At 44.4% G+C, this 14265-nt stretch overlaps 1 protein-coding gene across 1 annotated transcript; it reads right to left on the bottom strand.

The window, feature by feature from the left end:
* Positions 1–711: 711 nt before the first annotated feature.
* On the bottom strand, positions 712–9862 carry ldha (lactate dehydrogenase A4). Its single transcript, XM_088997314.1, is given in 9 exon segments — positions 712–1675; positions 1811–1934; positions 2918–3035; positions 3162–3254; positions 3257–3334; positions 3984–4157; positions 4245–4362; positions 7202–7327; positions 9703–9862. Coding segments are annotated over 8 exon segments (996 nt in total). The 5' UTR covers positions 9703–9862; the 3' UTR covers positions 712–1510.
* Positions 9863–14265: the final 4403 nt, after the last annotated feature.

The raw sequence follows: 14265 nt of genomic DNA, 5'->3' as shown, positions 1-14265 counted from the left end.
GAGCGGCACATGGACTTCATTTATCAGTAAAGGTAACACGATTATAACGTTTTTTTTAATTCTTTTTTCTATGCTACAGTTTATATAAAGAACGCTGACATGACATTTTAAACAAAACACGTTAACTGTTGCCAATAAAATGGTGAATAAGCTACTCTGTAGAATTCATGTTTGTAAATCTGACTGATGTCAGTTCCTCACTAGCCATGACCCTCACCGCACGTCACTGGCGGACTCCAATAAACAAGCGAGGGTGAGGTCTGGCTTGTTTCGGCAGGCGGCATCAGGTTGCTCGACACGCTTCCTTAGACACAGTTTGGCTGGCTTTTGCGGCATTGATCCCCCTGGACGGAGTTGACCCAGTTCAAGTATTGTTCACATGATCGCCTTGAAGCAGTACGCGCACCATTGCAGGGATTGTTCTGTGAGCTTGGCATGTGTGTCGACACATCGGTTTTGCAGGACCCATCACTACCTTATGGGCGTTGTGGCGCACATATCGACATGCTTTCACAGTGTCATTCATTGCAGTAGATAAATGTATAGTCTTATTTTTTTCAGTCATGACCATACTTCATAGTTGGCTGTAACCTTTCAAAGTCAAGCTGCAAAAAAACATTAACTATGTGAACAGGACTTTATAACTATGCTGGCATACAAACGTCTTGTTATCGATAAAATTAAAAGTGAACAAGCAGAAAAGTGAGAAACTCGTTTCCATATCTCGGCTTTATTTTATACTGCAGTACATGAAAATATGTCCAGATACAGTTATTTGCTATGATATTTAATACTTGAAAGAATAATTATCCATGAGCAGTAACTTGTATCAAGGAAATGACACATTATGCTATGTTAATGTCCTTTCGAGTCTATGTTGAGAAAAATAAATACAATTCTTTTTGAGAAAGATAGCGTGTGCAAAAATGTGTTGATTATTTCCATTCAGTAGCATCCCCAACCACACAAGGAGCATAGTGAATTTCCATTACTCTTAACCTATCAGTGCACTTGTGGTCATGTATGGAGAAGGCATTTGATTACTCTTGTAAGATCACCTGGACAGGAAGACTGCCCCCACTGTAAATGGAATGTCTCCATCAGACTTTGATAAAAACAACTAAAAAACACTCAAACCGATGCGTGGACCAAGAAAACAGATATACAACCATTACATAAAGCATAAAAGGAGTGTGTGAAAGTAGCCATAACAGTGCACAGTAACACCATAGTTGGAGGATTTCAAACAAGACGTTCCCAAATGTCAACACTAGCTGATATTAACAGCTAAATAGTCGTGAATGTTTCTGGTTAGACATACAATGATGGGAGCATACGACACAAATTACTGGTTAACAGAGTATCTGAAACTAACTTCCACTTTTTGCACCTTCATATGTCTTTATGGAGGCCATTTGCCACAGCGGGACACAGAAAACACAAGGGAGTCGCTTGGGCCAATGCACAATGTTTTGTGATGTTTAGTTTGGGGTCAAGGTGTGGGACCTGTTTACAGAATAAGCTCCTTCTGGACGGCCCACAGCGTCTCGGCGCTGTTCAGAAGCTGCTGCTGCTCCTCGGGCTTCAGGTTCATGTTGATGACGTCCGACAGGCCTGTGTTGCCCAGGACGCATGGGACGCTTAGGAAGACCTCCTCGTGCACGCCATACATTCCCTGCCGAACCGCATATGCATCAATTCTCACAATTCTATCACAACCCGTTGCCACTTTTATTGATTGAATGGGTGAACAAAAACAGCTCTTCTGGACTGAGCTTGTTTGATTTCGTCCCTAATGATGTGTCCTTACCTTGATGAGTGTGGACACTGGGTGAACTTTGTGCATGTTCTTGGTGATGCTCGCCACCAGGTCAGCCACAGACATTCCGATGGCCCATGAAGTATAACCCTTCAGCCGGATCACTTCATAGGCCCTGCAGCGCGCATACACATTGTCAGGATGTGACGCAATTTGCATTTGAAAATGCCGACATTTTTCATATGAGCAGTTTAGATAATACGGTGTTGATAAGGTCTTGCTTCTAATCTCAAATCAGAAAGCCTATTGTACTACCCTAAAAACACGACGTGCGAGGTAGAAACGCACGTTTAGATTCGGACATTGCATTATAAACCTAACCTATTCCTGCAATCTGAACGTTGGCGGTTGCTTCTGGAGATACTAAAGTCTAAGCGGAAGATCAGAGGGGATACTTTGTTGACCTCCCACTGAACATTGGACACGCCATTTCACTGACCAAAAAAAAGCTGAAAGAGTGGATCCAGGCATGAAGCAGGAAGATAAACACAAAGCATTTAATCCACAATGCTTATGCCAATAGGTTTATTTCTTGGCTTTCAATACAGCATGAAACAATGCCATTTATTTCTATTGTTTCTACTTTTCCTGTTTTATTGCTTGTGAATGATGTCATGTTTAATAGTATCCTATTTGATTTTTATGGATGGCACACGGTTTCAGCTGCCGGTGCTTTTAAATTACTCTGTAAAAGAAAATAATTCTGAACTGAGTGCTTATACACAGCCTATATTCAGGTCAGGGTGAGGCAAATACGAACAAGTCTGTTCTTTAAGCCAGCCATCAATCATTTACAAAACATTTCACAAACATTTGCATTTTTTTTACTTATCATTGAATGACTTGGCCTATGTGTTAGTTTGAAACTCTAATGTGGCCTTGGAGTACAAAGTTTTGCCCAACCCTGATCTAACTACATCCTGTCGTGCAACACTGTACAACCACCTGCCTGATGGCTTTGCGCCATGTTCAAATTCCTTGTTTGGGATGGTCAGTGACACTGACTTCAATTGTGGACTTTAAATTCAACCTTGCCGCGGTTGCACAGTGAGACGGGGGCGTGCAAGGACTTGACGGGTTGTGACAAAAAGTACTCACCCATCAACCACCATTCTGTGCACCACCTTCCAGTCTTCGCTATCTCCGTCGCCCCCCATTTTAGGGTTGAAGTCCTGAAGACTGACGCCGGCCACATTCACGCCACTCCACACAGGCACTTGAAGAAGCCAAATACAGTCGCTCAGATAAAGGCAATTTTCATTTCTGGCCACTCTGAGGTTGCTAAATTTAAGCTGCGCCTGTATATCGGCTGCCATTTTATTTATAGTGAGGAGCCACATACCACTGGAGTCCCCGTGCTCTCCGATGATCCAGCCGTGGCAGCTTGAAGGGTGGAGGGATAGTTTCTCTCCCATGAGGTGACGGAAGCGGGCGTGTCCAGGTTGGTTCCGGAGCCGAGGACGCGGTGACGTGGGAAACCGCTCAGCTTCCAAGCAACGTAAGTCAAGATGTCCACTAAGAGGAGGAAAATGGACCACACGATGAATTGACTTCATACAAACCCTGTTGTTTCAATTTAGTAGAAAAAAAAAACGACACAAAACTCAATTCAAATGGAAATATTTCTGATGTGGTTGTGCGTGGGTAACACGGTTGACTTTCAACATGGAGATAAAGGTCCATATCCAACCATGAACCCAAATTTGGCTTAACATTTTCAACCTCTGCAGTTTTAAGAATGTGTGGAGATTGGAATCATTTTATGTAGCTTGCCAAAACAAATCAAACATGTCGACTTTCATGACACTTGCTAAAATCTGCACCAAAATGTCAAATTTGCAAATGTAATCAATAACAGATGCATTGTAACAATGTTTTCGTGGCCAAACTTCTCATTACAGAAACTTAGACAATAGTCAAATAAACCATTATTCTTAACTTTAGCTGTTTTCACAGTTCTTATGACCATCAAAGGGAAATCGTAACTGGAATGTCACCCACAAAAAAAAAATGGCATCCCTGCCTTAGGTAGTATACGCATTCAATATAAAATGGTTCTGGTCATACATTTTTTCCAATGAAGTGGAAAGTGTTAAGAGCAGAGCCACACTATCTATTCCTCCGAATAATGTATTTGAGGTGAGTGTCAGTGGTTCTTATTTACCTGGATTCGAGACAACCATCAGGATGCAGTTGGGGCTGTACTTGACAATGTTGGGGATGATAAACTTAAAGATGTTGACATTGCGCTGCACCAGATTGAGGCGACTCTCTCCTTCCTGCTGACGTGCGCCAGCAGTCACCACGACCACCCTGGAGCCGGCGGTCACGCTGTAGTCTGGAGCATTCAAACACACACGTACTGATTTATAAATTGCCAGATCACAGTTGTTCTCATCCATTTGATTTGTTGTCCTCTTCTCACCTTTGTCTCCCACAATCTTGTGCGCTTTCAGGAAGAAGGAGCCATGTTGTAGGTCCAATGCTTCGCCCTTCAGTTTGTCTTCCATCACGTCCACCAGCGCCAGCTCATCACAAAGATCCTGATCAGCAAATGACAAAATTACATGTTTCATTGTGAGAATGAGTCAGTTTCTGTACATATACAGGTAAAAAACAACTTACGACCGAATTCCGTTCCGACCAAACGGTCGGAAGTCAAAATGGTCGTTAAGTCGAAATACATTCAAAATGGTAAATATAGACTCAGAAGCACAATGACTCGCAAACTCCCCCCTCTGGTGCCATCACACGGTCGATTGCTGTGAGAGAGTGAAATTCTGGCTGGCTGGCCAAAATTGTCATACGCGTTGCCGGCCTACTAGTGCGTTGCGGTGCCAGGCGTAGAAGTAAAATAAAAAAAATAGGCTCTGGAGGTCATGGTCGTAAGTACGGGTGGTCGTAGGTCAAGTCGGATTTTACCTGTAAATAGCAGTGACAAAAAATACACTTCGCCAGTCGGATTGTCTTTTAGCTCAACATTACAAAGATTACGGTATCTGTAAACCCTGTTGTTCACAATGCTGTTTTCAGCTATTTTTTTAAATGGGGTGTGCTGCTCTGACCTTACCGCGACGGCAATAATGGGACAATTTTACTCTTGCAGTATTGTCGTTATCTGCATATATATGTATACAGTAGATATATTTTTTTGGTAGATTGATGTGCCATGGCCTTTTGGTTCAAGACTGCTGAGATTGTACGCTACCCATTATCTAAATGAAAGAGAGGCCCACTAAAAATTCCAAAAGAGGAATTGGAAAGGCTAAGAGCCACACCACACATTTTGATGCTGCCCAGCTTTTGCTTTGCCGTCCTCCACAGTGGCTCCATTATCCCGCTGCTGGCACCATTTCAGTCAACAGAATTCGAGACCAATCCATACGTTGTGGATATATCACATGGCTGACTAGAGAGCAGACAATTGGCAAGGGCATAAGCTAAAAAGAAAACGTGATTTAAAAATAAATAAAACTAAAGTATCTTATTCCATATAACTGGGATTAAACAGGAACTCCTCTCCATGAGTCGTCACCTTACCGTGGTGGAGGGGTTTGTGTGTCCCAATGATCCTAGGAGCTAGCTTGTCTGGGGCATGGGAAGAGTACGGTGAGGCCATGGAAGCCGACTTCCGGATCGCTTTGAGGAAATTCTGTTCCACCATCCAATGTGGTTAAAAAGCTGCTCGGTGGCAAGGCCCCGGAGGTGGATGAGATCCAACCTAAAGTTCCTAAAGGCTCTGGATGTTGTGGGGCTGTGCTGGCTGACACACCTCTGCAACATTGCGTGGTCATCAGGGAGAGTGCCTCTGGATTGGCAGACCGGGGTGGTGGTCCCCCTTTTTAAAAAGGGGGACCGGAGGGTGTGTTCCAACTACAGAGGGATCACACTCCTCAGCCTCCCTGGAAAGGTCTATTCAGGGTTTCTAGAGGGCGGGTCAGTCGGAAAGTCGAGCCTCAGATTGAGGAGGAGCAGTGTGGTTTTCGTCCCGACCGCGGAACAGTGGACCAGCTCTCCACCCTTAGCAGGGTCCTCGAGGGTGCATGGGAATTCGCCCAACCAGTCTACATGTGCTTTGTGGACTTGGAGAAAGCGTTTGACCGCGTCCCTCGTGGACTTCTGTGGAGGGTGCTTCGGGAGTATGGGGTACAGGAGCGCCTGATACAGGCCGTTCGGTCCCTCTACGACTGATGTCAGAGTCTGGTTCGCATTGCCGGCAATAAGTCGGAATCGATTCCAGTGAGGGTTGGGCTCTGTCAAGGCTACCCTTTGTCACAGATTCTGTTCATAACCATTATGGAAAGAATTTCTAGGCGCAGCCGAAGCGTTGAAGGTTTCCGTTTTGGTGGCCTCAGTATAGTATCTCTGCTTTTTGCCGATGATGTGGTACTGTTGGGGCCTTCAAGTGGCGCTCTCCAACTCTCTCTTGAGCGTTTCGCAGCCGAATATAAAGAGGCTGGGATGAGAATCAGCACCTCCAAATCTGAGACAATGCTTCTCAGTCGGAAAAGGGTGGAGTGCCCTCTCCGGGTCGGGGAGGACATTTTACCTCAAGTGGAGGAAGGAGTTTAAGTATCTGGGAGTCTTGTTCACGAATGAGGGTGTGAGGGAACGAGAGGTCGACAGGCGGATCGTTGCGGCGTTTGCTGTGATGCGGACTTTGTACCGATCTGTTGTGGTGAGGAAGAATCTGAGCCAAAAAGCAAAGCTCTCAATCTACTGGGCGATCTACGTCCCAACCCTCATCTATGGTCACGAGCTATGGGTTGTGTCCGAAAGAACGAGATCCCGGATGCAAGCGGCCAAAATGAGTTTTCTCCGTAGGGTGTCCGGGCTCTCCCTTAGAGATAAGGTGAGAAGCTCGGTCATCCGGGAGGGGCTCAAAGTTGAGCCACTTCTACTCCACATCGAGAGGAGCCTGATGAGGTGGCTCGGGCATCTGATTAGGATGCCCCCAGGACGCCTCCCTGGTGAGATGTTCCGAGCATGCCCCACTGGCAGGAGACCCCGGGGACGACCCAGGACACGCTGGAGAGACTATGTCTCCTAGCTTGCATGGGAACGCCTCGGTATCCGCCAGGACAAGCTAGAAGAAGTGGCTGCGGAGAGGGAAGTCTGAGCTTCCCTACTGAAGCTGCTGCCCCCGCGACCCGACCCTGGATAAGCGACAGAAGATGGATGGATAAACAGGAACTACAATGGTGTAAAGGTGCATTGTATGACACCAAGACATGCTTGCAATGTTAATCTTCTGACTAAACTCCAAAATCAGGGATTGCAAGTTAACACCATTGCGAAGAGCATCACCAGTAGCATTATATTCACAATCAGATGCTCACTGCATATATTCCTATCTCGCTGTTTTTCTTTTTTGTCTCTTACCTTGAGCAGAACACTCATGGCTGTGGCCATGCCCACCATGCCGACACCTACCACCGTCACCTTGTTCCTGCTGCTCCCTGACTCCTCCTTCAGCACTTGGGTGATCAGTTTATCTTTGGTGGCCATCTGTGGAAAGAAAAGTGACAATGTATCCACTAAATGGCAGTGAAATTAACAGGTTTTGCTGAAACACAAACAAGGGGATTCAAATTCTTTCGGGGCATCATCTACATATTGTTGGTTATTATAGCATGTTGAAAGTGATTTAGAATAACAGTGTGAACAGCACAGAGGCCTAGTAGTTTACTACTAGTAGTTAGTACTTTAGAATTCAGGCCTTTCTTTATGGAGCCTATATGTTCTCTCTGAGATTGTTCCTCGAGGCAATGTGAGCACGAATGTTAACTTGTTTGTAAAACTGTGCCCTGTGATTGTTTGGCTCCCAAAGGAGGGTTGAGTCGCCCTTTTAGCCACACTCCGCGCACTCTCTTTATTAATTTAATGCGGACAAGCACTGTACAAAACGTATGAATGTTTCACAATGGAATTGGCTCCAAGCTTATTCACGACACAAATGAGGACAAACACGATAGAAATAGATGGTCAGCTCGATTGTATCCAAATAAGGCTAAATATTCATCACAGCATTAGGGTTGAAAGGGGTCCTGGAGCCTATCCCAGTCGTCTTTGGGCACGAGTTGGGGGAAACCCTGAATTGGTTGCCAGCCAATCACAGGGCACACAGAGATAAAGAACTCTAAAGACTAAAGGACATTTTAGAGTGTTCAATTGGCCTGCCATGCATGTTTTTTTTGGAATGTGAAAGGAAACCGGCGGACCCGGAGAAAACCCAAGTGACCCCGGGGAGAACATGCAAACTCCACACAGGGAGGCCGGACTCACGACCTCTGCACTGTGCTAACCACTCGATTACCGGGCCACTATTTATTCATCTAATTGTTTATTTGTATATATTTTTTACAAACTATGAATCACAATAATAAATACATTGTGAAAAAATATCACTGCAACAGTGTACACTTGTCACTGCCTTCTACGGATATTTCCTTATATTATATTGCTGAGCCTATTCATTGATTCTTGCAGTCTCACTTCCCCCAATCTCCATAGCAACCACTGCACGGACAAGACCTCCCTGCTTCGTAACGTCTCTAGACAGACCCTGGTAATTTCTCAGGAGTGGAGGGAGGCAGTGCGGAATCATGTGTACGTGCAGCACAGCCTCCCCCCACTCCCAGCTGACGTCACAGATACAAGACTATTTATGGTTCCTACAGCGCTCACTACTTACAAGCCGTTGCATGTGCAAGATTACACTCTGATGTGCAGAGTTCACACACAATAGCAGGATATACGGTGGTGGAAAGGATGGCAGACCTTTTTATCTTTGAGAGGTGTGCTAGGTTTCAAAAGAAAAACAAACTTTTCTCATCACTTTCAGCATCGGCACCTCATTTTAGCCCTGGTAGTCCCTTTTGTAGTGTATTTTTGGGTGAAATATGTCGGACAATCAATCACAATCAACCTTTTGATGCGTGTCTGAATGTGACTTCCCACAAATAGTGAATTAATGAAAGACATACAAAAGGAACTAAACCGTTACACAAAAACAGAGCTATTATCTCATACAAGCGTGGGATTTTAGGCAGTTTTCCTATCGCAGGTCAACAGGCGGTCAAACACACACACGCGCAAACACTAACATGAGAGACAAACTTTCCTATTGGCACTCTTTCACTGCAATGTTGACGATTGGTACACATGCAAGCTAATGACATCCAATAGATGGAATGGGAAATGAATTACAGTTTTTTTTTGTCTTTGTATAGACTTTGCACCAAGTCTCTTCGACACCACATCGGCGAACCAATTCGCATTTAATTCAACATGTCGCACTTTTAGCTTCAAGATTAATGATGCGGGTTATTGTGCGTTTCGTGTTTTTGGTCAATCTGAGATTTCAAGAACGTAGACCACTGCCTGGGGAGAGGAGGGTCGCCTCCATTTTACACTTCGGCTGGACGTGTAACACTGCAACACGCATTGACCCTCTGTTGCGATGGACTCAGTTTAATCATGTGTTTAGAACCTCTGTAATGGCAGGGCAAATAATATAAACATAGGAAGTGGATATAATTTATATACACACTGTCGGCAACAAGTGGGAATTCATGTTGTGATCCTGACCAGACCAGATTGACCAGGTACAGCATCCAAGCCACGTTAACGCATCGTGTTGCAATAGTATAATTAATTATGGTATAATATAGTCTAGGATGTAACAGGCCCCAGAAAATAAAATCACAATAACCTCAACAGTTTACATATATAGATGGATGGATTTATGACATCACATGTAATCAACTGCATCACACCTCTTCCCGGTCTAATAAACGTTGCATACCCGGAAATCACATTCACTTGTACCCCCGCTTAAAAACCTAGACTGGTTTATAAAGTTGATTTGTAATTTCTCTTACCGTTTATGCTTCGGTGTGAGGCTGGCGTGCCTCTCGTTGCGTTGCCTTGGTTGCTGTAGCAATTCTGCCGCAATGGTGGTATCGCTATGGGAAAGACTTGGATGGCAATTTAAACATCGTCCACGCTACCTCCCTCCTTCCCTACCCTGATGATGTTTGCGCATAGTAATGAGAAAAGGGACACAGAGGGCGGGGCCACAGGGAAGACTGCGTGCTGGGTGTCACGTCTTTGACCGGATGCGGAAGAAAATTGCTAGACCGCCTGAAAAATTTCCAAATCAAGTGTTAGTGGCACCGGTGCCAGAACTGGAATCCTGAACAGAACATATTCCAGACCTTGCGTCCACATCACATTGAATTGTATGTAAACATTCAGTGGCAAAGCCTTCTCTGTCTGAATCACAGACTGATTTTAATTATATTTTGTCCATGAATTCATATTAAATAATTCCAAATTGTCTTTCAGCTTCTTGTACTTTTTGAAGGTGTCGGACGTTTCGCCTCCTATCCAAGAGGCTTCGTCAGCGAACTAAAGTGAGGTGGTTCTTTAAGTCAGCTAATTGAAAGGTGGCCTTTTCTAAGTTACATACCAGCAGAAGGATGTCTCTCCCAAAGTTGGCAGCAATACGCCTGTGTAAGCTCTCAGTCGTACAGGAGTGGTCCATCGATGAGAAGGTTTCTTCAGCCATCATCTGTACTTTTTGAAGGTGTCGGACGTTTCGCCTCCTATCCAAGATGAGAAGGTTTCTTCAGCCGTCATCTGTACAAAGTGAAGGTTTCGGACGTTTCGCCTCCTATCCAAGAGGCTTCGTCAGCGAACTAAAGTCTGACTGGTCGTATCGGCCCCATTTATATATCCCTAATGTCCAGACCTGGTGGCGCCGGACACAACTATGATAGGTCCCTACTCTCAGGTTGGGGGGGGGGGGGGGGGGCGCGGGACCCCCCCCTGTGGCCCCACTGATTGTTTCTACATTCCTGAGTAGGGACCTACTGAAGCTGAAGTAGGGACCTATCATAGCTGTGTCCGGCGCCACCAGGTCTGGACATTAGGGATATATAAATGGGGCCGATACGACCAGTCAGACTTTAGTTCGCTGACGAAGCCTCTTGGATAGGAGGCGAAACGTCCGAAACCTTCACTTTGTACAGATGACGGCTGAAGAAACCTTCTCATCGATGGACCACTCCTGTACGACTGAGAGCTTACACAGACTCCTATCCAAGAGTTTCTTCGTCAGCGAACTAAAGTTCGCTGACGAAGAAACCTTCTTATCGATGGACCACTCCTGTACGACTGAGAGCTTACACAGACGTTTCAGCTTCCTTTCATAACTTTTCCCTTGTTTTGCTGCTTCCAGGCGCGTTTTTGTATTTAAGCATTTAATCAATCACATTTCAGCCATCATATGACCAGGGTCAGAAAGTTACCTGCACGCCTTCACAATCAGTTCTGCGGGCCCTGGAGCATCAAATGTGTCGATCAAACTGTTGCTTTAACTCATCATATTTAATAGCCGATTCAGTAGCTGTGATGTAATCTATTGTAGGTATAGTTTTAGGAGTCACTGAGAAATGTAAACCTTTGGTAAGTACCGCCTTTTCTGTCTCTGAGAGATCTCTGTCTGACAAATTTTTGATCCAATTCTCCCTTGCAAATTAAAAATAACACTCATTTGATGACAATGAGGTTAAAATCTTAGCGAAAGAACATAGATGGTTTGAAAGGGGGGTAAAAGAAGCGATTCTTATAAAACAACAAAATCCTTCATTAAACCGGTCTGGTGGGGTGAGGTTCAATTTGGATCGTTCATACAATAGCCTGCTTAGGCAAAACAGGTTAGGCAACTTTCGTAATGCTGATGAGGGTCGTTATGCTGATGAGGTGATACCGGTGGGAGTGGGTCAGGAATGTAGGAACAATCAGTGGGGCCACAGGGAGGGGTCCTCTACCCCCCCAACCTGAGAGTAGGGACCTATCATAGCTGTGTCCGGCGCCACCAGGTCTGGACATTAGGGATATATAAATGGGGCCGATACGACCAGTCAGACTTTAGTTCGCTGACGAAGCCTCTTGGATAGGAGGCGAAACGTCCGAAACCTTCACTTTTGTACAGAGGACGGCTGAAGAAACCTTCTCATCGATGGACCACTCCTGTACGACTGAGAGCTTACACAGACGTATATATACATATACATATATATTATGACATGATTATCCTGAGAGGGATCAGGGGTGCTGGAGCCGATCTCAACTGTTTTCCAGCCAAGGAAGTGTGTGCGTGTGCGTGTGCGTGTGTATACATGTGTGTGTTGGTGTGTGTCTGCGTGTGTGTGTGTGTGCGTATGCATGTGTGTGTGCGTTTGCGTGTGAACGTGTATTTCTACCCACATCCACCCAATGTATAATTGAATTGTTTATGCAACATAGACTGCATGCTAAAATGAAAAACAGCTAAATTTTGTCTGACTGCCAGAAATTGTGTCTGTGCCTGTGTGATTAACAGAGGGACATGATACTGATTTTTTTCTATTTAACTCAGGATTTGAACCACTACGTTTAACGAAATGCACATCGCTTCTATGCAATATATAAGATCAACTCAAACTGCCAATTTATACTGCATATCAAATACCTAAGTAAGCATTTGAGGTTAATACAAGGTAAAAACACAGATTTTAAAAGTTTACATGGAAAAATAATGCACGCTTACCTGTATTCTTTTTACCAACTTCCGGTTTATTTCGCCTAAAATAGATAAATACAAACTGCATCTCTCCTAACTCACCACAGTTGTATAAGGCAAATGGATGACATTGAATACATTATTCAAATACATTATTCAAATGAAACCGTTTTATCTGACTAAAGCAGAATTATAGAAAAAAAAATGTATGCGAAATGTGTGTGTACCAAATGAAGCTTGTGCTGGCCCGTTACCTAAAAATTTGTGATTTATTCCATAATTTCCATGTCCCCATTGTGGGACGAATAAAGGTTTTCTAATTCTGACTCTGATCAGTGCGGCTTTTGCGCCCCCAACTGTCAGATTTCCGTAAGGGCAAGAAATAGGACGTCTGACGAAGTTGTTTCGTCACACATGCACTGTTCCTTTTGTGGCGCGGGCTATTGTCGTGTTACGAGAAGTAGTTACAACACCGCCATTACTTTAAATTCGTTTGGTCTCGACGGTGTGTGTTGAGTAACGGCTCTGACAAGTTGCATGACTTCCTAACTTCATCATGGCTGTCAATCATGGATCTCAAACTTTTCACTTTTCACATTCATTCATTCATTCATTCATTCATTCATTCATTCATTCATTCATTCCTTTGTTCGTTCGTTCGTTCGTTCGTCCGTCCGTCCGTTCATTCGTTTTTTTCCTGAATCTGTTTATCCTCACCGGTGTCACAATGAGCATTGGAGCCGATCCCATCCATCTTCGGGCACGAGGCCGGGGACACCCTCAACCGGTTGCCAGCCAATCGCAAGGCACACAGAGACTATCTATCTATCTATCTATCTATCTATCTATCTATCTATCTATCTATCTATCTATCTATCTATCTATCTATCTATCTATCTATCTATCTATCTATCTATCTATCTATCTATCTATCTATCTATCTATCTATCTATCTATCTATCTATCCATCCATGTTGCTTTGTGTAAGCGGGTTCGGTAAATGATACAACTTCTGGATAGAATTGAGGTTCTTTATTAGGACGGCTGTGTTGGTTGGAGGGAGAAGGCAATTGACATGTGTGGCTCTCGTAGGCTCTCATCAGACTGCCTTGCAGCAGCGCGCGTGCTCCTTTGATCTAAAGCCAGGTATCACTAGTAGAACATGCAAATTCAATTTGCTCATATCATTACACACCATCCATCCATCCATCCATCCATCCATCCATCCATCCATCCATCCATCCATCCATCCATCTATCAAAAAAGTGATGTCGGTTCTCCTTTAAAGGACAACCGACAACCGAATTGGGCATTTTCAGAAAGTCCCGCCCCCAGTTCGTGACGTCACGCCAAGACGTCTTGCATTGCTTCAAAATCAAAACAATTGCTTCAGATTCGGAGAATATGGTTTCTTGTTACACACCCAGTTAGGAATATGATTCAAATAGTTCTGAAGAGGAAAGCATACAGGTTTGCAATCGATTAAAGAATTTATTCCGTGCCATTATGAGGCAACATTGAGGGAAATGTTTCATCGAAAAAGAGGCACAAAATGGCGACCTCCTGTGGCCACCTCCGTTTCCACAGGCTGATAAATTCCTTATATGGACCTTGGATGCCATCATCTGGCGGCTTTTGGGTGCAACACGAGGTCTCCAGGCCAAACAAGTACAGCAAAATACATTGACGTGATGGAAGGACCGCTACAATGCGTCTTTTTTTTCGGTCAGGGGCGTTCCTTTCGTGACGTCACGTATGGACTCGTCACCAACTCAAAAACAAGACTTCCTGAATATTCAGCGCGAGTCTTAAAACGTAAAATATAGCTATATGCGGTGGAATCTTATTAAAATACGCTCAGTAGAAGTCATTTGAA

The sequence above is a fragment of the Hippocampus bargibanti genome, linkage group LG05 (assembly GCF_051943395.1).
Source record: "Hippocampus bargibanti isolate YZ-2025 linkage group LG05, ASM5194339v1, whole genome shotgun sequence".
Taxonomy (NCBI): domain Eukaryota; kingdom Metazoa; phylum Chordata; class Actinopteri; order Syngnathiformes; family Syngnathidae; genus Hippocampus; species Hippocampus bargibanti.
The sequence above is the reverse complement of the archived record's forward strand: the minus strand, read 5'-3'. Positions and strand labels throughout refer to the sequence as shown.